The sequence below is a fragment of the Mastomys coucha genome, unplaced genomic scaffold (assembly GCF_008632895.1).
Source record: "Mastomys coucha isolate ucsf_1 unplaced genomic scaffold, UCSF_Mcou_1 pScaffold5, whole genome shotgun sequence".
NCBI classification, from domain to species: domain Eukaryota; kingdom Metazoa; phylum Chordata; class Mammalia; order Rodentia; family Muridae; genus Mastomys; species Mastomys coucha.
In genome coordinates this window covers 64,634,825-64,656,225 of record NW_022196911.1, presented here as the reverse complement: position 1 = coordinate 64,656,225, position 21,401 = coordinate 64,634,825, and the positions used below count along the sequence as shown (strand labels likewise).

Below are 21,401 nucleotides of genomic sequence, written 5' to 3'. Positions count from 1 at the left end.
GTCCAGAACCACAGTCTGCTCCTTAGGATGAGGATGCCTAATCCCAGAGCCGCATTCCAGGATAAGGTAGTGGGGGGCGGGGTGGGGAGAGACTGCCCGGGGGAGGGGCAGGAAAGAGGGCTCTATAAGGACCGCAGCCATGTGGGGCGGGAACCAACCAGGCCATGGCGGAGGTCCCGGGAGCCCAGCGCCCCGTTCTCGCTGGCGGCCCAGAGCCTCGGGATCCCCTAGACTGCTGGGCCTGTGCAGTGCTAGTAACGGCTCAGAATCTGCTGGTGGCTGTTTTCAATCTCCTCTTGCTGGCGCTGGTGCTGGGGATCATCTTGCTACCTGCTGTCACCATGTTAGGCTTCGGCTTTCTCTGCCACTCCCAGGTAAGCTTGTGCCCCTAGGGGTATGCGTGTGTGGGCGGGTGGTCTCTGAGCCACAATGTCCCCACTTGGGCTGTTTCCTCCTGGGCAGAATGTGGCCCATTCTGATGTCTTTTATCCGCAGTTTCTGCGCTCTCAGGCACCCCCTTGCACGGCGCATCTGAGGGACCCAGGCTTCACTGCCCTGTTGGTCACTGGATTCCTACTGCTTGTGCCGTTGCTCGTGCTTGCCCTGGCTACCTACCGCCGCCTCTGCCTGCGCCTCCGCCTGGCCGACTGCCTCGTGCCCTACAGCCGAGCCCTCTACAGGCGCCGGCGCATCCCACAGCCGAAGCAAATCCCGGTCTCACCAGGCTCCCGGTCTGTTCCAACACCGGGAAAGGTCTGGGTCTGAGGTGCTTAGAGTCGAGAATCCTGTAGATTGCTCTCCTGGTCTCTCAAGGACTTGAAGGAAGCCCATGGGTGTACTGCCTAACCCAGCTCCTTACCGCTGCCTGAGTCAGATCCTACCATCCCTTTGGAACTGCAGAATGTGGACGCAAAGCTGGCGAAAATTCCCATGTCCCAGAAAACTCGTTCACATTTGATTCCTGAACGTTTGGGCTGGACCCTGCACATCTTTCCCTTCCCTATTATAAATAGGAGAGCTGGACCTTGTGCCTTCCTTTGCTGGTGCAGCTACTCCAAATTTTACGGGACTGAGGGACAGGGCTCGGAAGAAACCATCACAAATAATAAAAAAAAATTGTAAAATGAATGCGCTCTGAATACAGGAGTGGCACATATCCAATCGCCCCTGCCCAGGGCTCAGGAGTAGGAAACAAATCCTTAAGACTACAAATGGGCAAGCCAGAGAGCATCTTCCAGCATCCTGCCTTTTCCTTATCGCATTAGTCCGTTCTTCCTGGTCAGACCCCAGAGTTCTCTGGCCCTGACCCCAAAGTCACTTCCCCATTAATAGCGCAGAGAGGGCCTTGTTTCGGCTGCCTACCCAGCTCCCCTTGGGGACCCGAGCCCGTTCTCTGACCCCAGCTTAAAGGAACTAAGTGTTGCCAGGCCGGGGTGGGAAACAATGGGTCTTCCGGAGCAGGATGACACCCCTTCCCGCTAGAATCTGAAGCAGGAGCGTGGGAGGGAAGATGGAGGGGCCCACCCTAGGGCCTGCTGCCTTAAGCTCATAACTTGAGGGAGGGTTTGGTATTCTTGGGCATTAGGTTGAAGGGGCAGGTTGAGGAAGCGCCTGAACTGAGATAAACCTCTAAGGGTGGGGTGTGCTATCCCTACCCTGACATTGGACTTACACACAGACACGGGCCACTTTGGTCATAGGGTTTAATGGTCTCAAAGAGAAGTGCAATCGTGGTCAGAGATACGGCCCCCCCGACAGACTCTCCCTTTGGACTTCAATAGAAACGATGTGGTGTCCTGGTACCATGGCCAGACCCAGCACTCGGGGTTCCCCCGCAGAAAATGAATCTGGAAAAAAAAAAAAAAGTCAGTATCAGGCCAGCAGGCAAACATCGGTCTCGCCCCAGAAAATAAGGGGTGCAGTAAGGCCTGCAAGAGGAAACGCCTTGCGGTGAATTTCCTCAGCATTCCCGAGGAGGTAGGTGTGTATCCCCTGGGCACTGACCAGAAGGCTTGAGAAACTCTTGCGCAGAGCCCAGGATGACATTACAGTCGCGATCCGTGCACAGGAAGCAGCCGACTAGTGTCCTTCCATCTGTCATACGAATACGCATGGTCTTGTTGAGCAATGCCTCTAGTTGCTGCCTTGCACGAGCTGCCGGCGAGTCCTCCGGTTCCCCATCAGAGTCCTGCTAGGGCAGGACAAGCACTCAGACGCCGTGTCGGCAGCACGCCCATGGAACTACAGTTCCCAGCTGCCCTCGCGGCGCAGCCCGAAGCCCGTTGGCTACTGGGAACTGTAGTTCCCTTTTCCATCCTCGCCATCACCTTCCCCCTCCCCTCCCCGCCCGGTGTCGATGCTACAGTGCTCCACCAGAACCCGAGCCCTCGCTAACCCCGGCGCTGGAGCTGCTCTGACGCCGACTGCAACAGCCATTCTCCTCTCGTAGTAGCATGGTCGGCCCAGCTCCGGCCATTGGCCCTGGGACCTCCTTTGGGCCTTAAACTTCCCAAGAGCGTTTTAGGGTCGGCGCGTCAGATCTCGCGAGTGCTCTCAAGCTCTTTCATGAGATCACAATTCCTCCTCATCTGCGGTTCCGCCACTGCAGAGATCTCGCGAGATTTTATTTCATACCAAGGCCTACTAGGCTATTAAAAGAATATCGCGAGATCTTTACCTGCAATTTCTTAAACAGCTTTTAGAAACGCCTGAGATTTTGGTGATTTAAAAACCCTCTATTCTAGTCTCCTCGTCGATATTTTCTGTTACCCCCAACTCATCTAGCCTACACTTCGTTATGAAACGGACTGTCTTCATTTCTTCTAAGAATGAATTCAACAACAGTATGCTCCAGGCCGGGATCCAGAATGCTCCCGGTGAACGCGCGCAGCCCAAGCCCCGCCCTGCTGATGTATAGTTAACTCCAGAGGACGGTGGCCGGAAAAGGACAATGGTTTCCATGTCAGCGACAAACGCACTCCTGGTAGTTCTTGGACCTGATAGTTTTAAGACTGCTGAGGAGCGAGAAAGTAGCTGAGGGAACCTGTGCCTCTCGTAGAACAGGAGCCATGCCGCGCCGGGGCCTAGTGGCGGGGCCAGACTTTGATCATTTTCAGCGTCGCTATTTCACGCCGTCAGAAGTAGCGGAACACAACCAGCCCGACAACCTATGGGTGTCTTACCTGGGATTTGTTTACAATCTAACACCACTTGCACAGGAATTCAAAGGTAAGGGGCACACGCTAGGGAAGGGCTGGAGAGCTGGCTCTGGCACATGGGTGGCCGGCTGTTGATGGCCTCTGTTCCTTTTTTAGGGGATCTACTGTTGAAACCCATCCTGGAGGTTGCAGGCCAGGACATTAGTCACTGGTTTGACCCAAAGACTAAAGACGTAAGTCCTGTGAGAGTGTGGGGTTGGTGGAAGCGGCACTGGAGAGCGGAGGAGGGATGGAGGGAATAACTAGAACTCGAAACAGTGATTGCTACTCTCCTTCCCTCCAAACTCTTGCGCTTGAAGATTCGCAAGCATATAGATCCACTGACTGGTTGCATGAGATACCGCACCCCGCGGGGCCGCTTCGTGCATATCCCGCCTCCATTGCCCCGTTCAGACTGGGCCAATGATTTCGGAATACCCTGGTGGAAGGGGGTAAATTACCAGGTGGGACGTCTGTCTGCTCGGACCCGGAACATCCGCATTATTAACACTCTTACAACGCAGGAGCACACACTGCAGGTGAGATGTGGTGCCTAGGGACATACTAGAGGAACCAGAAATCACTTCTGGGAGCTGTGTCTTCTCTTCATATTAACATGACAGGAAAGCAGATGCTTCTGGCACCCAGAGATTCTAGAAGTATGTAGTACAGCTACCACAGCCTCCTTCATAGATCCAGGCCAGTATCTGAGTGATGGTGGTCCTTGGAAGGGTTTATATGCTGTTATGGACTCGTGAGAGTCACCGGCTTTGACTTTATTGAGTCATTTATTTGTTAGAAGTGATAGGACTGTGGTGTCTCTATAGTATGTTATAGCTTCAACTTTTCTTATCTGGGACTAGGAGATGCCTGAAGGGTGTTATCTGCTAATGGAGGCACTCTGATTCAAGCTCTGTCGTTTCTTGTGACTGGTTCTCTTCTATCATTAGTCCCAGTTTCTTTAGAGCAAATCCTGAAAGATGTAGGTATAAGGACCCTTCTGGCCTTTGGGGAGTGTGTGTGTGTGTGTGTGTGTGTGTGTGTGTGTGCGTGTGCGCGTGCGCGTGCGCGTTTGTGTTCCATGCATAATTATAGAGGTGGATACTTCTGTATTCTTTAGGTAGGGGCTCTGGAGTCAATGTGGGAAATCCTACACCGATATCTCCCCTATAATGCACATGCTGCCAGCTACACATGGAAATACGAAGGGAAGAATTTGATCATGGATCAAACCCTGGAAGAAAATGGGATCCGGGATGAAGAAGAGGAGTTTGACTACCTGAATATGGATGGTACACTTCACACACCTGCCATACTGCTCTACTTTAATGATGACCTCACAGAGCTATAGGAAAGGAGATGTGCATGTAGATTCAAGATGTTTGAGTTTGCCTCTTTCTATGCCTTGAGGAGAAGAGGTGTGGGTCTGTGGGGCCTGGGCCTACTCCTCTGTTCCCTTCTGGGAATCAGCCCGTGGTTCTTGTGCCTTTCTGACATGTAAGGGCCTTATCCCTGGCTCTTTTGCACATGAGTGATTTGCTCAAAGAATATTAGAGGGGTTCTAGGAAAGAATCCCAATAAGAGATCTAGAGTCTCTCGGGAGTGTGAGGAGGAAGTAAGGCTCATGCAAAACTTTTTAGTAGTAAGAGAAAGACGCACGGGGATGAAGGGATGGAAGAATTTTTATGGCAAGGTTAAGAATGAGGTGTTTGTAGGAAGGTGGGATTTACAGAGTCAGGATTTGGAAATTAGCATTACCAGCCAGTGGTGGATGGTTGACTTCCTTTCTGAAGGTGTTTACTAGTTGGTGTCCCAGGAAAAGTGAATGCAGTTAATTTAGGATTGAAATTATGCTGGAGTTTTATGCTGTTCAGTACAGCTATCCTATAAAGTGAATACATTAATGCTATTTCATAGGTAATTCCTTAGGAATTTACCAAGGCTCTGTAGCACAAGTGCACATTGATTAGTTGTAGTAGAGCCACAATGCACAAACCTGCCCAACTCTGAAAGTCCGGCATCTTTCAGTGTAAAGGAACATTCTCAGTAGCTTTGCCTAGTGCTAGCATCTCTGATGGCTGCTCTCAGACCATGTATTTGGAATGTGAGCTTGTCCTAGGCTTGTTTCATGATGAGGAAATATGAGCTATTGTATACTCATGTTGAAAGGGAGTTAAGTAAGAGAGTACTCTAGGGGCAGAGGCAGAGAAGGCTAAATTTCATTCAAGCACTTTTTACTGAGGCTGCTTCCTGTTGATAGCATAAGATCTCTCTCTGACTGTTCTGGTACAAGAAGATAGATATTTACTGACTCCAGGAAAAACCAGAATGGAGAAAGGGCCTAGAGATCCAGACATGGTAGTGAGGGACCCAAAATGGGGGCACCTTCTTTTTCCAGTAGGCCTTGCCACTAACAGACAGCAAGAAAGACAGAGTTGAATTTGTCAAATGGTGACCCTAAAAGTGTTTTTTTGGGATCAGAAAGAGGGGAGCTAAGAGAGGCAGACAGTTCTCATGGTGACTGGCTACATCTGATTCCCTTTATCCCTAACAGAGGAGGGGAATTAAGACTAACTGACATTGTGCCAGGTGTGGTGGCTTTACTCCCAGCACTGGGGAGGCAGAGACAGGTGGATCACATGAGTTCCAGGCTAGCCTGGTCTACAAAACAAGTTCCAGAACAGCCAGGGCTACATAGAGAAAACCTGTCTCAAAACAAACAAAAGCAAAACAACAATATAGCAACTGGTCAGTGAACGTCCCTGCCACAGCATCAGGCAAATAGGAGTGTGCATCTTCCCAGCTTGTGGCCTCTGGCTGCAGGGTAAGGTACCATGACCCCCATAAGACATTGGGTGGGACGAAGTGAGTCTTCTGAGAAGGTGACTGTAGGAAGCACGAACAAAGGTGGGCTCAAACTCTTGATTTCATTTCAGCGATTTCTTAATCTACTGGCGCTGAAGACTTTCACTTAGTCCCATGCAACCTAAGAGCCCATAAATTGTTTGGATCAATCAGTCGTGATATTTAGTAAATTCGGAAATGATCTATGTTCTTCTGAGTCTTAAACTATTTGAGAGACACAGCAGTTCTCCCAAGACACCCTCAGGGAATTTCTGGGGCTCATTCTCCCCAAGCGTGGCTCTTTTCCAGGGCATCCCACTTGTAGATTTTTTGTCCTGGGATGGAGTGGGGGTGTGCCTCATGTTGGGGGTGGGGGGTGGGGTCTCATTATGTAGCCCTGGCTGGCCAGGAACTCAGAGATCACTTGCCTGTTCCCACCTTCTTGTTAGAAATACACACTGTATGCCCAAGCACTCATCAATCCTATCTCTAAGAAGCCTTTGGAATCTGTTCGTTTGTCTCAGATTCCTGGGAAACTTCCTGATGTCCATTTTCTACCTCTGCTTTCACAAACCTAAATATCTTACTTTCTAAGCCGGGCGGTGGTGGCACATGCCTTTAATCCCAGCACTTGGGAGGCAGAGGCAGACAGATTTCTGAGTTTGAGGCCAGCCTGGTCTACAGAGTGAGTTCCAGGACAGCCAGGGCTACACAGAGAAACCCTGTCTCGAAAAACCAAAAAACAAACAAACAAAAATCTTATTTTCTACCTTGGATCTTCAGTAGGCTTTTCATGCTTTTGGAATAAAAGCCTAAATTCAAAAAGGCTGGCATAAATCAGGCTCTGTCTTCCTTGCCCATGGCCTCCACATAGATAGTCGTCCTTGTCCTGTATCATGTCCTTCTATTTTGCACCTTGATTATCCTAATTATTCAGTTTTTTTTTCTTTGTCTTTTTTGGCCCCACCTCAGCAGTATGCATTTTTTTTTCTGCGTTCTTATCATTTTAAAACTATGTAGACTGGGTGAAAATGGCTGGCTGCTAGATTGTAAGCTCATGAGGGGCAGAAACCTCATTCATTTATGTATTCTCATTGCTGAGCACATAGCTGCTGCTTAATAAATATGACTGAATGAACTCATATCAAGGAATTCATCTGTCTGCAATAACTAGTGGGCCTGATGTGTCTTGAAGGCAAGGTGAGACTAAGAGACAGTAGCAATCCTGGCCCTATTCTGGGCTCTCAATCTACAGGTGTGGTTTGTTTGTTTTTTCTTTCCTTCTACAGGGCCAGGACTCAGAATTACCCTGCAGACTCCGGCATCAGAGATAGCTGTGGGTAATCCGCTTGTGATTTCCTCTATGGCCACCAGGTGGCTCTAATGACCTAAGAGTCAGGAGAGTAGGGCTGTGAAACCAAAGTCAGAGAAGTTAGAAGGGGCCACAGAGGGGAGGGCAGTAGGAAGAAAACCTGCATGACCACCACTCCATGAGCATAAAGTTTATGCCTGATTTTAATTTTTTTCCATAAATACTTTAAGAAGTCACATCTGGGGTTAGTGAGATGGCACAGTGGTTAAGAACATTGATTAGATTGTAAGCTAAGAGGACCATCTGTAACTCTACTTGTAAGGAATTTGACACGTGTACATTTTTTTAAAAAAATCTCAAAAAAAAAAAAAGGTCATTTATTGGATAGGGTGGGCTTGAAGTGTGGCTGTGTGTACAGCTTGGGCTATAGCTGAGTAGTAAGCAGTGTTAGGGGGTGGGTGGGTGGGTGTGGCCTGGGGTGTACTTTAGAAAGGAGAGGAGGATCTCATGTTTGGGCACTTGGCTTTTTTAGTCCCCTTTAACCTTCACAGGGGAGAGCGTGCATCTTCAACGCTCCAGTGTGGAGTAAGACCACTGGGCGGGCTGCAGTGCTGGCTTAGGCAGGTTTTGAGACAGTTGTACTGTTTAATCCAAGCTAACATCAAACTCCCCATCCTTCTGCCTCAGCCTCCTGAGTCCTGCCTGGGTCTTCAGGCATGTAGCACCATGCCCAGTGTCTCAGGGTCAAAAGCAACCTGGGGAGGAAAGGGGTTATTTTCGAGACAGGGTTTCTCTGTGTAGCCCTGTAGCCGACTCTGTAGGCCAGGCTGGCCTCGAACTCAGAAATCCGCCTGACTCTGCCTCCCAGGTACTGGGACTAAAGGCGTGCGCCACCACTGCCCAGCAGAGGAAAGAGTTTTTTAAGCTTACAGTTGCAGTCTATTGTGAAGGGAAACCGGGACAGGAACTCAAGGCTGGAAGCCTGGAGAGAAGCCATGGAGGACTTGTGCTTACTGGCTCGCTCCCCATGGCTTGCTAAGCCTATTTTTTTTTTTTTTTTTTTTTTTAAAATACAGCTGGCTCGGGGCAGCACCACTCCCAGTGGACTGGGGCTTCCAATACTAGTCATTCATTTTAAAATGCCCTACTATGGTATCTTCTCAACTGACACTCCTCTTCCTAGATAACTCTAGCTGTGTCAAGATGACAAAAACAGCACCCAGGACACCTGGCTAGCTGATTTTAAGGTACTAGAAGTACACTAAAAACCAAAGCTGATATATGGATGAGCGAGGGACCCTTGAAGGGGCAGGAGGGCTAAAGTAGACAGATAAGGAACAAAATATCCTATTGGTTTATTAATACCCATTGCTTTCAGTAGGTGCTGTCTTGTTCTGAAACTGGATATTTGACATGAGGAATATGTGAGTCCTGTTTCAAGCTGAGATCTGGAAAGCAGAGAACATGGGTATAGGGATACGTCCTTCTGGGGTAGCTGTTTCGTGTGTACTGAAAGGAGATGGGTAAAGAATGGAATGTTAAGAGCGATTGTCCTCAGCAAATCATAGCAGCTTCAAAGGACCCAGTTGGCAGTTTTCTGCAAAGTGGTGGTGACACACTTCATTGGTGATAATAAGCATATATTCCTTGCAGGTAAAATACCAATTAGAAAAAGGCTCTACCTCATGACATCTTGAAACTTTCTAAATATATATGCCTCTGTGTGTGTGTGTGTGTGTGTGTGTGTGTGTGTGTGTACGCGCATGCATGCTATTTTGAGCAAAGATAATTTCCACCAGATTTCCCAAAGAGCCCAAACCCCTGCCTACAGTAGCAGTTTCACTCATACAAGAGTAACAAGACTTTAAAAGCCTGAGAAGTCACAAACAGGGTGCCCGGCACCATCTTAATGATCGGTGTCAACCCATATCATATCTGTTGTGTTCCCACAACGGGAATTCCTAATGTTTTAATCTTTGGAGTTAACGACTGGTCTGGAGTATTTTACAACTATGCTAGAGGTCTTTGACCTGGTTGTGCCTTGTAGCCGAGGCTCAAATATTTCCAGCTTATTTAGTCTGGCGACTATATAGCCCCCAGTCATGACATCTGAATAAGGTTGCTGCATCCAGATCAGCAAGAGTGAACAAGGAGTGTAAGAAGGCAGAGTCTAAAACCTAAGGGACCCAAAGGTCCTCATCTCAGAGATCAGACAGATACGCAAAGTACTGGGCACATAGGAAACACTAAAGAACAAAGCTCAAATGTGAATAAATGAGGGGGCACTGCTAAACTGGGGGCAGGGAAAAGACTGATGAGGGACTGCTACAACCATGTGTCTTCCTGGCCCAGAGCTGTGCCATCTAGTGCCCTCAGAGAGCTACTGCTCAGTGGGAACCCAGCTGTCCACCTAAATCATCCCTGTGTCCCCAGTAATCGTCCAGTGCCTGACCTAGGAGTTTAACAAATAAATGCTTATTTCAGGAGTGAACATTAACAGGATGGTTCAGCAGTTCAGAGCCCTTGTCGCTCTTGCAGAAGACCAGAGATCAGTTCCCAGGACCCACATAGTAGTTCACAAGCATCCGTAACTCCAGTTCCAGGGGACTTGATGCTGTCTTCTGGCCTTTAAGGGAACTAGGCACATAGTGGTGCACATACATACTTGCAGGCAAAGAATTCACACATATAAAATAAATCGGAAACAATTTAGGAAGCATGACATGTTTAGACTTGTCAGCCTAAAGGGGTGAGTATTAATCCCTAATACACCACAGTATTTGGCTGCATGTAACAAAGCTGGCTGTTGGAGTTAACTGCAAAGATTTAAATCTATCCACATAACCAGAGGTCTGCAGTTAGTGAAACTGTGATCCCACTAGATCGTCAGAGTCCCAAGAATGGCCTCTTTCTCTTTTGAATCCTCATGGTCATCAACAATTTTTTTTTTTTTTTTTTTTTTTTTTTTTTTTTTTGGTTTTTCGAGACAGGGTTTCTCTGTATAGCCCTGGCTGTCCTGGAGCTCACCCTGTAGACCAGGCTGGCCTCGAACTCAGAAATCCGCCTGCCTCTGCCTCCCAAGTGCTGGGATTAAAGGCGTGCGCCACCATGCCCGGCTTGGTCATCAACAATTTGACTGCTCTGTTCCTAGCCTGGATTTCAGGAGAAAGGAGGCAGAGAAATGGCAGTGTCTACATCAAGATGGCAAAAATGTTTCAACATTTCTAGCAGACCTTTAGTTTAAGGTTTTGTTGTTACTGGTGGTTTGTTTTTCTTTTTCTTTGTTATTTGAGACTGGTTCACTCTGTGGCTCGGGTTGCCTGGAACTCTGAGGTAGACCAGGGCGGCCTTGGCTCACAAAGAGCTATGCTTCCTAGCTCATAGCTCAGCTTTGCTTCCTGGATGTTGGAATTAAAGTCAGGGGTCACCCAGGCCACCATTGACTAGGTTTGATAAGAAATGATTTATATTGTGGCACAGAGGAATATATAGGCTCAGAGGAATCCGGGACAGTGTCTTCTGACACCCCAAACATACAGACACTGGATAGGAGCCAGCGAAACCTTCCATTTACCAGCAGTGTGAAGTGAACTATGCATCCATTTATTAACAAAAAGTTAATTTGCAATCTGTCTGGTTCCAGGTATTTGGATCATAACGAATGGGAAAACAATCCTGCCTTTCAGGGTTTATACGTTCGTGGAACAAATAGAAAAGATCATTAGCCTTTTAAAAAGTTATATTATGCTGGGTGGTGGTGGCGCACGCCTTTAATCCCAGCACTTGGGAGGCAGAGGCAGGCGGATTTCTGAGTTCGAGGCCAGCCTGGTCTACAGAGTGAGTTCCAGGACAGCCAGGGCTATACAGAGAAACCCTGTCTCGAAAAACCAAAAAAAAAAAAGTTATATTACACTTCTATGTTTATAGTGTTTAGGTATAGGTATGGGTTTGCACATGTAACGGCACACATGTGTAGGATGGTAGACAACCTGTAGGGGGAGGGATTCTCCTGTACATTGTGGGTCCTGGGAGTCACCACAGGTCTCCAGACTTGGCAGCATGTGTCTTTACCTGGTAAGCCACCACACCAGCCCAGAAAAAGATCACTGGATCTTGTCCTTTTTTTTTTTTTTTTTTGAGACAGAGAGTCTGGTCCTGAACTTATTGTGCAACTGAGGCAGGACTTGAACCCCTCCACTATCCCTCCAAAGGGGCTAGAATTATAGGTATGAGCTACTATACCTAGCACAACCATTTGAGACAGAACTAAAGTTATACATACATGAGAACAAATTTACTTGTGCAGTTCTCTCTGTAATTAATCACATTATGCTCTCAATAGACTTTAGAAGTAAATACAACTATTTTGCATGGTTTTTTTTTTAGAAAGAATACCACTGTATAATCCTGGCTGGCCTGGAACTCTCTGTGAAGGTCAGGCTGGTCTCAAACAGAGTTCAGCCTGCCTCTCTGCCTCTCAAGTGCTAGGGCTAAAGGTGTGCGCCATCACGCCTGTTCAAGTTTTTTTTTTTTTTTTTTTTTTTTTACGTAAATAACCCGTTTATTGCAGGCTAGGTGAATCTCAGACGGTAGGGCTTCTACTGGTCTTTCAGTTCCTTCAGCCTCCTGATGGCAGACTTCACTGTGACTGCAGAGGTGGTGTTGTAGGTCCAGGCCCCGCCGGCCACCGTTTTCATGCAGGAACCACAGTGCCAGATGCCAAGAGCTCGTCTCTTCATCTTGGTCTTGCCACAGAAGGAGCAAGTGTGCTTGGCATGCTGGTTGATTTCAATTTTCTTCACCATTTTCCGGAGGGAGGCACCATAACGGGTCCCGTATTTCCCGACGATCCTGACCTTCTCGGTGCGCTACTCAACTCTATAGACCAGGCTGGCCTCAAACTCAGAAATCTGCCTGCCTCTGCCTCCCAAGTGCTGGGATCAAAGGCGTGCGCCACCACCACCCAGCCCAAGTTTTTAATTTAAACTGATGAAAGGACATTGAAGCACCAATGTTAAGTACCTTGTAAAGGCCATACAACTAACCATCTGGCAGAGCCGGGCCTTGAAGCAAGATGGAAATAGTCCATCCACTAACCACGGCATCATGCCTCCAATACCACACTGCACAGTAGACATAGGATGCCGTTCCACTCCGTTGCTGTCAGCAAACACCCTAGACCGAGACCTTAACACCATCACTTTGTGAATTCGTGAACCGGAGCACATTTCTGGAAACTGGAGGATCCATTTTCTTAACCATTTTTCAATGCTATGGGATCGAATCCAGGACCGCCAACATTCTTGACAATTGCTATTTTACTGAGCTACACCCCAACCCTGGAGGACCTCTTCCTTCTTCATATGGGCCTCTACACAGGCGAGCTTGTTCTTCCTCACCGTATCAGAGCTAGGTTCTAAGAGTGAACCAGGGTGAGGGTGGATCACGTCTTCTTCACATTGGAGGAGAGGGAAGAAGGCCTTATCTTTCAGTAGGGAGCGTGTCTACATGACACTAAGAATATTTCAGGAACTTGTGAAGTGGAGGAAGGAGGACAGGGAGGTCAAGGCTAACCACAGCTAGTAAGCTCAAAGTCAGCCTGAGCTACATGAGACCCTGTCTCAAAAAGTAAAATCATGAATAGACACCATGACCACAGGAACTCTTTCTTTTATTATTTTACGTATATGACTACACTGTAGCTCTCTTCAGACACACCAGAAGAGGGCATCAGATCCCATTACAGATGGTTGTGAGCCACCATGTGGTTGCTGGGATTTGAACTCAGGACCCCTGAAAGAGCAGCCAGTGCTCTTAACCACTGAGCCATCTCTTGGCTCCCACAGCATTTCTTATAAAGGACAACATTAATTGGGGCAGGCTTACAGTTCAGAGGTTTTGTCCATTATTGTCAGGGCAGAAAGCATGGCAGCACACAGGCAGCATGGTCTGGAGAAGGAGCGGGTAGTGCCACATCTGGATCTAAAGGCAGCCAGGGGTGGGGGGGGAGAGTGACACCGGGCCTTGCTTGACTTGTGAAACCTCAAGCCTACTTACTCCTCTGTGACACACTTTTTCCAATAAGGCCACACCTCCTAATGATGCCACTCTTTATTTGCATTCAAACCACCACAATTCCTGTGGGTATTTTTGGGAAATACAGCTTTGCAGTGGTAGCAGAAAGCCTTTAATCCCAGTACTCAGGAGGCAGAGGCAGGCTGATCTCTTGAGTTCTAGGACAGCCAGGGCTATACAGAGAAGCCCTATCTTGAAAAAAACAAAGTAATGCTTGGTTTCAGGGTCCGGGACAAGGGACAGAGGTGCATATCTTACATATCTCAGCATCCCTCAGTTCCTACCTGGCATATTCTGCCCCAAGTGTGAACTTGCCTTCCAGCAGAGGCTCTTCCTTATATAATCCAGTCATTTTGGTCTCCCTGCTCTTTCTTCTGCTTCTCTTTGCTCCCCTGCCCCTACTCTCTCCCTTCTATAGCAACTCCCCTCGCCTCTCAGTCCTTGGGACCAGTGAACTCGCCCAAAAGCAGCTTCCCAATAAACCTGCCTTTAGTATAAACTAATCTGACTTAAATTGACTCATTTCTCTGGTGGAGAAATAGCTTATCAAACAAACAAAAGTTTATTGGGAGATTCGGTGAAGCTTGGGACCTGCCATCCTTCTCCAACTTTTATACAGTAGGCAGGGAGTCAGTAAAGTTCCCAAAGGCTTCCTTAGAATTAAGGAGTAGATTCTTACCACGAGGCTGGAGAGATGGCTCAGCAGTTAAGAGTGCTGGCTGCTCTTCCAGAGGACAAGGTTCAATTCCCAGCACCCACGTGGTGGCTCACATGTGTTCAGTGCCCTCAGAGGCCAGAAGAGAGTAGGGGCAGGTAGAGGAGATCGAAAGCCTTAGAGAGAAGGATGTGCAGCATGGGGAGGGCAGAGAAGCCAGGCCAGGTCACGGAAGCTTTGTCAACCAGGCCAGGGTTCTACTTTGCTCTTATAAAGAACTGATATAATATTTATCCCTTTACAGTATATAACTCAGAGTTAAGAGCTTTCTAAGGGGAAGGACATTTTCAGATTTGCATTAAAATTATTTTTTTTGTATGACTTTCCTTTTTCTGCCTGAGACAGGGTTTCTCTGTATAACCTTGGCTGTCCTGCAACTCTCTCCGTAGACCAGGCTGGCCTCAAACTCAAGAGATCTGCCTGCCTCTGCCTCCCAAGTGCTGGGATTAAAGCTGTGTGTCACCACAACCACCTACAATTATTTTTTACATTTAATTTTTTTTCATATCTGTGCATGTGTGTGCATGTGTAGGTCATAGGACAATTTACATGAGTCTGTTCTTTCCTTCCACTGTGGGTTTTCTCCTTTACCTTGTGTCAGGAGTCAAACTCAGATGTCCAGCTTATGTAGTATGCATCTTTACCTGCTAAGTCATCTGCAGGCCCCATATTTATTTTGAGGGAGGGGTTCGTTCATTTTGGGAGACTCTCACTATGTAGCCCTGGCAGGCCTGGAACTCTGCATGTAGACCAGGCTGGCCTGGAACTCTGTATGTAGACTAGTATGGCCTCAAACTTAAGAGAATGGACTGATTGCCTCCTCAGTGCTGGGATTAAAGGTGTGCACTACCATACATGGGCAGATAAGCATTTCAAAAAGCTGTCTACAAAGTCAGGAGAGAGTAGAATAGAGTGGGGAGGTGGGGGCAACTATGAGGCTGAGATAGCTGCAGCCATCACAGAGACCCAGAGGCAGCCAGGCTAGGACAGTGGAGGCCGGAGAAGGAGGAAGAGGAGGAGGAGGAGAAGTAGCAGGAGGAGGAGGAACAGTGAGTAACTCCCCTGGCAGATGTCAGAGGCCCAGGGAGGAGCCAAGAATGACACCCAAGGATCTGTCTGGCCTGAGCGGCTGGACAGACAGTGTAACAGTAAGAAGCGGAGGCTGAAAGAGTTGGTTTGTGGTAACTTTGTGACATGAAAATATTTGGGACTAGTGCTCTGGGACTCTTCAGTCAGGAATTCCTGGCCAGCAGTAACTGTGGCCAAAGCTAAGGATGAGGTCACCTGGTGAGTAATGAGATCTGAGCAGAGCCTGGCAGGGGCAGAAGGAAGGGAGACTCAGGAAGAGCTAGAGGTGAGAAAGAGACTGGTACCACAGATGCAGGGGCACACTTGAGGCAGGAGCGGTGAAATGTTGGGTGGGGTCCAATATTAAGACTATGTCTTAAGTATCTGTGGAGGTTGGGAATGGCCCCTGGGTAGTGTCTGTTACAGGAGACAGGCTGCAACCACACAGAGGAAGCATGGGATGTCAGAAAACATCTAGCTACTTCTTAGAAGGGGAGAATATTCTTGATTAGTAACTTCGTACAGAATACTTTCTTAGATGCCATTTCTTCAGCCACAAAAGAGGGACAACTTGTGACAGTGACAGCAAGGACTACAAACACAGCCCTGAGCACGGCCTGGGACAGAATCTGCTCCTGCTATGACCTAAGATGTGGCCATATTTAGCACCCAGGAATATCTATCGTGATTAGAAAATTAGTAGATCGTAGTTGGAACTAAATTTCTATTTTCAACCAAATAGTTTTGTATCTCTCTGAGACTTAAGTCAAGTTAAATGTGCTTGTTTCATGTCCTGTCAGAGTTGAGCTTTTTTATGCAAAGTGAAGCAAAACAAGGAAATGGACAGGTTTGGGGAATAACAGTTACTGAAGTTCATCTCCTGCACTTTAAGTTTAGGGTTCTTTTTTTAAAAAAATATAACCAAGGTCACAAGTCCTTTCACCTTGGAATCATCTAAAAGGAATCTCTCCAAAGAGAGAAACAGCCTAACTGTAAATTTGATTATTCAGAACAACTAGCAATTAGTGAGGGTGTTCTCCTCCAGGCAATGCCTTTTTAAAGCCAGTTCCCTTCTAACTACAAGGAGACAGGCTGACTTCACACAGAAGGCTGATGCTGGAGGAACCAGGAGCTTGCTGGGAGGGAGGGAGAGAGGCAAAGTCAGTAAGTGGCAGGGTTTGCCCACCTTTCTGACTCTGACAGTCCTTTCCTTAAAGACACAGGGTAGCTTCATTACTGGCTCTAGGATGGATTTCGGAGGTTATACAGTTTTTTTGTTTGTTTTTGTTTTTTTGTTTTTTGAGACAGGGTTTCTGCCTGAGACAGAGTTTCTCTGTGTAGCCCTGGCTGTCCTGGAACTCATTCTGTAGACCAGGCTGGCCTCAAACTCAGAAATCCGCCTGCCTCTGCCTCCCAAGTGCTGGGATTAAAGGCGTGCGCCACCACCGCCCGGCCTGGTTATACAGTTTTTAAATATGGAATCTTAAAAACTAGTTGTAAATATATAAGCTATATCTGCTTTAATCTGACATTAACTTGCTTCCCATATATTGTGAGCTAAATAGTAAAAAAAGGTTAGCGCAAATGCAGAGGCAGGCGGGAGCCAGGGGCATTAACAAGTGTCTGATAATCTAGAGAGCCTACGGTGCAGGAGAGCTGACAGCTGGGAAAGTGCCAGGTAACTCCGCTGGACTGCTATGGGCTTGACAACAGGAGCCAGGCATTTCTAGATGGCCAGGGAACAGGAAACTTCGAGTGTCCATTTTCCTGAATGCTTGCAACAAACTGACAGGGATGTTTTTCGATTATGGAATATCTGTATATACTTTATGAAGGATCTTGGATATGGGATCATCTAAACTCCAAAGACACAATGTTTCATAAATCTTACATACATAGACAGAAGGTAACTTAATTCAACATTCTTAGTGTGCCTACATTTTTGCTGTGACCCCAACATAAGGGTATCATGTTGATATTCAAGTCTCGGACTTTGAAACATTTTAAATATCATATTAGAGATGCTTAATCTGTATAATAAAATATTTTTATTAATAAAGCATTTATACATAAAGTACAACTCAACTTTGTATATGGCTATTCAGTTCTTCTATTCAAATAGTCAGGCAATCCAGGTCTTGAGGAGGAGGGAAGATGAGGAGGAAGAGGAGGAGGCAGCAATTTCGCGCATCTATTTTCCTCTTTTTAATCTGTTAGCTCCTTAGAAAGCGAAGGGAGGAGTTTGTCTGCAAGACAGCCCTGAAAGTATTGGAAGACTACACACACTCCTTCACTAGAAATGGTGTTATTACAGCAGTGATGGGCTCCTCTCTGGGACCTGAAGTACAGTGAGGGTTATTCACAGCTCATAGCAAGGTGGGGTAAAAGATGTCTGTCTTATCCTGCTAGCACATCCAAAAGCAAGTGCGTCACCCTCTCGAAGCCACCTCCTTTTCGGTTTAATTCCTACAATTCTAATAATGGTATTCCTAGAGTCAACATATCACCCAACTTCCTCTTGTATCCAGGTCCATGAATTTGGCATCTAAATGCCTACTTTACCTCTCAATAGCTCGGACCTTGGAGAAGCAATTTAACTACCCTTCACCTCACCTTCCTAAAATGGAGACTGTGAAGGTCAGTGCTGCTGAAGGAAGGCTATTGGAAGGAGTGAGGCACTTCCTGAATGAGTGCTTGTCCAGGGAAGCTCCTGGACACCAAGCACGACTCCGTAAGGACAAGCAGCCACCCTCGAGTCACCTACGTAACCTGCTATATTCTTCTAGTGATGATGGTGGTGGTGGTGTTACGGTTTTCTCTAAGGTTCTTATTCAGTTTTTAAAATTATATTTCTGTTTGTGTGGAGGGGGGTCACTGGTGAGGATTGGTAGCAAGTGTGTCTACCTGCTGAGCCATCCCAGTGAGCCAGAGGTCTTTACTTAAAACAGCTGAGTATGCGAAATGTCACACCTTTAGTACTAACACTAGGGAGCAGAGACCGATGGATCTCTGTGAGTTCAAGGCCAGCCAATCATCAAGGTTTACAAGGTTTACAGAGTTAGACCCTATCTCAAGGAAGGAAGGCAGGCAAGAAAGGAAAGAAACAGAAAAGAAACATTGTGGCCAGGTGTAGCATACCTATAGTACCTAGCTACTTAGGAAGCTGAGACAGGAGGCTTACCTGAATGCCCCAGGCAGCACAGCGAGACCTCATTTCTAAGCAAGCAGGAAGCCTTAGCTGATTCTTCTCCTTGTAACTGTCCTTTCTACTCACTGACTCCTACCACTTGACACTGTTGGAGGGGCTGTGGAACCAGCCGTTGACCAACAGCTTCCTGGCCACAGTAAGTAGAGACAGGAAAAGCTCTGCTGGGCCAGTTCTGCAATGTGCTGCCTACCCTCGACCCTGCTGCTGTGCCGCTTTTCTGGCCCTTTCAGCAAGTTTTGTAATTTCATCATTTCCTGGGCAAAGTCTCTCCTCTCCTTTCTCCCTTTCTCCCCACCCCCCACCTCTCTCTGAGACAAAGTTTCTCTGTGTAGCTCTGGAACTCACTCTATAGACCAGGCTGGCTTCAAATTCAGAGATCTGCCTGCCTCTGCTCTGCCTCTTTTCTTTCTCTCTCTTTTTCTCTCTCTTTCTTTTTGTTGTTTGTTGTTGTTGTTATTATTATTATTGTTTTGTTTTTTCAAGATAGGGTTTCTCTGTGTAGCCCTGGCTGTCCTGGAACTCACTCTGTAGTCCAGCTGGCTTCTGCCTCCCAAGTGCTAGGATTAAAGACATGTGCCACCATTGCCTGGCTCTTTCTTTCTTTTTATGACAGGTTCTCACTGTGTAGCTCTGCCTGGCTGGGAGCTTGCCATGTAGACCAGGCTGGTCTTGAACTCAGATCTGACTATCTCAACTTCTCAAGTGATAAAATATAAAATCTCTTTCCACTTAAAAGAACTAGTTTTGCTGAGCGGTGGTGGCGCATGCCTTTAATCCCAGCAAATGGGAGGCAGAGGCAAGTGGACTTCTGAGTTCCAGGCCAGCCTGGTCTACAGAGTGAGTTCCAGGACAGCCAGGGCTATACAGAGAAACCCTGTCTTGGGGGAGGGGGGGAAGTGAGGAGGAGGAAAAGAAAAAGAAAAAAAGAAAAAAAAACTAGTTTCTGTTATCTCTAAGTATTATTAAAAAATATAATACTCAGGGACTGGAGAGATGGTTCAGCAGTGCAGAGCATTTGCTGTCTTTTTAGAGGACCTGGGTTCAGTTTCCATCACCACATTACAGCTTACAACTGTCTGTAACTCAGTTCCAGGGGCTCCAGTATCCTCCCTGGCTTCTGTGGGCACCAGGCATAGTGTGCATTTTATATGCATACAAAGATACATACAAGGAAAATGCTCATACACGTGAAATAAAAATCTTGCATATGTGCACGTGGCTTCCCACGGAAGATAGAAGAGCGTGTCCAGACAGAGCTGGAGTTAAAGGCAGCTGTGAGGTGCCTGATGCAGCAGCTCAGAACCAAGTTCTCGTCTTCTGAAAGAACACGGCTTTTATTTGTTTGTTTGTTTATGATACAGGGTCCCTCTGTGTGACTCTGGCTGTCTTAGAGCTCACTGTGTAGGCCAGAATAGCCTTGAATTCAGAGATTCTACTGCCTCTGCCTCCTGAGTGCTGGGCTTAAAGGTGTGGGCCACGGTTATCCCAGAGCAAGCCATTTTAACCATGAGTCTAGCTCTTCAGTCTTTTACATCTTTTATATCTTCCTTCCTTCTTTCCTTCCTCCCTTCTTTCCTTTCTTCCTTCCGCTCTCGTGTGTTTGTGCACAGGCATGTGCCACAGCATACAGAGGGAGGGTCAGAGGACAGCTTTTGGGGACTGAATTCAGGTCACCAGGGTTGTCATAAAGTGACCTTACCTGCCACCTCACTGGCCCCTGGTTGTCTTTAATGATATTCTACATAGTAAATTTTAGTTTTGTTAAATGTATAAGGAATTTCCTTTATGGCTTTTCTCATTGTAGCTTAAGACCTTCTCATACACAATATCAGAAAGGTATTTGCTGTACCTCATTCTTGTTCATTTAAAACTATTTTTCAAATCTCATGTGGAAGGGTTGCTGTCAACCACTGAGCCACCTCTCCAACCCCTAACCCTTTTTTTTTTTATAAGACAGAATTTCACTATGTAGAATTGGCTGGCCTGCAAGTAGTCGTGTAGGCTAGGCTGACCTAAAACTCTCTGAAATATGTCTGCCTTTGCATCCTGAATGTTGTGATTAAAGATGTGTGTCACTATACCTGGCTTTTTATTGTATTAATTTATTTTATTAATATTTATGATATAAAATATTATATTTACTAGTAACACACTTATACAGTGTTATTTTGTTAATATTTAAATTAAAATTGTATATATTTTAAATGTATTAATAATAGCAGTTTAATCAGAGAGGACTCCTTTGAAATACTGGTGCCAAACCTACTTTTTGAAGCAGGGTTTTGTTATAATGTAGGCTGGTCTTGAACTTAGAACCCTCTTGCTACAGTCTCCTGAAAGCAGGCTTTAGTTTTCCATATTTAAGTATGTCCTATTTGTTCCTGTTCTTCCCCTCCCCACTCCTCCTCTTCTTTTAAGGCTGCCTCCCCTAGCCTGGATTGGCTCAGTTTTTCTAGGTAGCTGTGGATGGCCTTTCATTCAATCCCCCTGTTTCCACTTCAAATGTATACTCCTCTACCTTATTTTATTTTATAAGATTTCTTTTATGTGTATGAGTACACTGTAACTGTTTTTCAGACACACCAGAAGAGGGCATCAGATCTCATTTTAGATGCTTGTGAGCCACCATGTGGTTACTGGGATTTGAACTTAGGACCTCTGGAAGAGTAGTCAGTGCTCTTAACCACTGAGCCATCTCTCCAGCCCTGTCTGCCCTTGTTTCTTCTTGTCCTACCTCCTCCAAGACTTCTTAAGGAATGGATTTGAGGATGGTTTTAAGAAAACCGTTGTGGCTGAGAGATTAATATCATATACTGCTGTTGCAGAAGACTAAGCTCAGTTCCCAGCAGCCACACTGGGGAGCTCACAATTACCTTAACTCCAGCTCTAGAGAATACAGTGTGGCCTCTGGCCACACACACGCACACATACACACACACTTTTTTTTTTTTAAGTTTTTTAAAAGTTTTTTTTTTTTTTTTT

General features: G+C 46.7%; 3 protein-coding genes and 1 pseudogene across 5 annotated transcripts in view; 2 read left to right on the top strand and 2 right to left on the bottom strand.

Moving 5' to 3' along the window:
* Position 1: 1 nt before the first annotated feature.
* On the top strand, positions 2 to 1,128 carry Tmem88 (transmembrane protein 88). Its single transcript, XM_031352504.1, has 2 exons — positions 2 to 374; positions 496 to 1,128. Exons 1-2 carry the CDS (start codon positions 165 to 167, stop codon positions 763 to 765), a joined length of 480 nt encoding a protein of 159 aa, XP_031208364.1. The 5' UTR covers positions 2 to 164; the 3' UTR covers positions 766 to 1,128.
* A 561-nt stretch (positions 1,129 to 1,689) lies between these two features.
* Positions 1,690 to 2,612, bottom strand: Naa38 (N(alpha)-acetyltransferase 38, NatC auxiliary subunit). Its single transcript, XM_031352505.1, has 3 exons — positions 2,396 to 2,612; positions 2,005 to 2,188; positions 1,690 to 1,847 (listed from the first exon to the last, which is right to left on the bottom strand). The coding sequence occupies exons 1-3, from the start codon at positions 2,474 to 2,476 to the stop codon at positions 1,735 to 1,737; spliced, it is 378 nt and encodes a 125-aa protein (XP_031208365.1). The 5' UTR covers positions 2,477 to 2,612; the 3' UTR covers positions 1,690 to 1,734.
* A 27-nt stretch (positions 2,613 to 2,639) lies between these two features.
* Positions 2,640 to 21,401, top strand: part of LOC116077736 (cytochrome b5 domain-containing protein 1) — a 34,600-nt gene continuing 15,838 nt past the window's right edge. Inside the window, exons 1-4 of one of the 2 annotated variants that reach the window (XM_031352502.1) lie at positions 2,640 to 3,228; positions 3,315 to 3,391; positions 3,518 to 3,736; positions 4,318 to 7,183. In XM_031352502.1, coding sequence (XP_031208362.1) covers positions 3,069 to 3,228; positions 3,315 to 3,391; positions 3,518 to 3,736; positions 4,318 to 4,548 — 687 coding nt within the window. In that variant the 5' untranslated portion in view covers positions 2,640 to 3,068 and the 3' untranslated portion in view covers positions 4,549 to 7,183. Of the gene's footprint in view, positions 3,229 to 3,314; positions 3,392 to 3,517; positions 3,737 to 4,317; positions 7,184 to 21,401 lie in introns of those variants that run through there. The other variant, XR_004113317.1, reaches the window with a different exon arrangement.
* On the bottom strand, positions 11,875 to 13,780 carry LOC116077138 (annotated as a pseudogene). The gene is made up of 2 exons (XR_004113174.1): positions 13,713 to 13,780; positions 11,875 to 12,231 (listed from the first exon to the last, which is right to left on the bottom strand). The product of XR_004113174.1 is annotated as a putative 60S ribosomal protein L37a (transcript).

Excerpts from the sequence above, each read along its gene's own strand:
- Tmem88 (XM_031352504.1), top strand. The coding sequence starts at position 165 with ATGGCGGAGGTCCCGGGAGCCCAGCGCCCCGTTCTCGCTGGCGGCCCA. Across the intron at positions 375-495 it reads GCTTTCTCTGCCACTCCCAG|TTTCTGCGCTCTCAGGCACC; the intron begins GTAAGCTTGTGC and ends TTTTATCCGCAG.
- Naa38 (XM_031352505.1), bottom strand. The coding sequence starts at position 2,476 with ATGGCCGGAGCTGGGCCGACCATGCTACTACGAGAGGAGAATGGCTGT. Across the intron at positions 2,189-2,395 it reads AGAGCAGCTCCAGCGCCGGG|GACTCTGATGGGGAACCGGA; the intron begins GTTAGCGAGGGC and ends CTGCCCTAGCAG. Across the intron at positions 1,848-2,004 it reads AGAGTTTCTCAAGCCTTCTG|ATTCATTTTCTGCGGGGGAA; the intron begins GTCAGTGCCCAG and ends TTTTTTTTCCAG.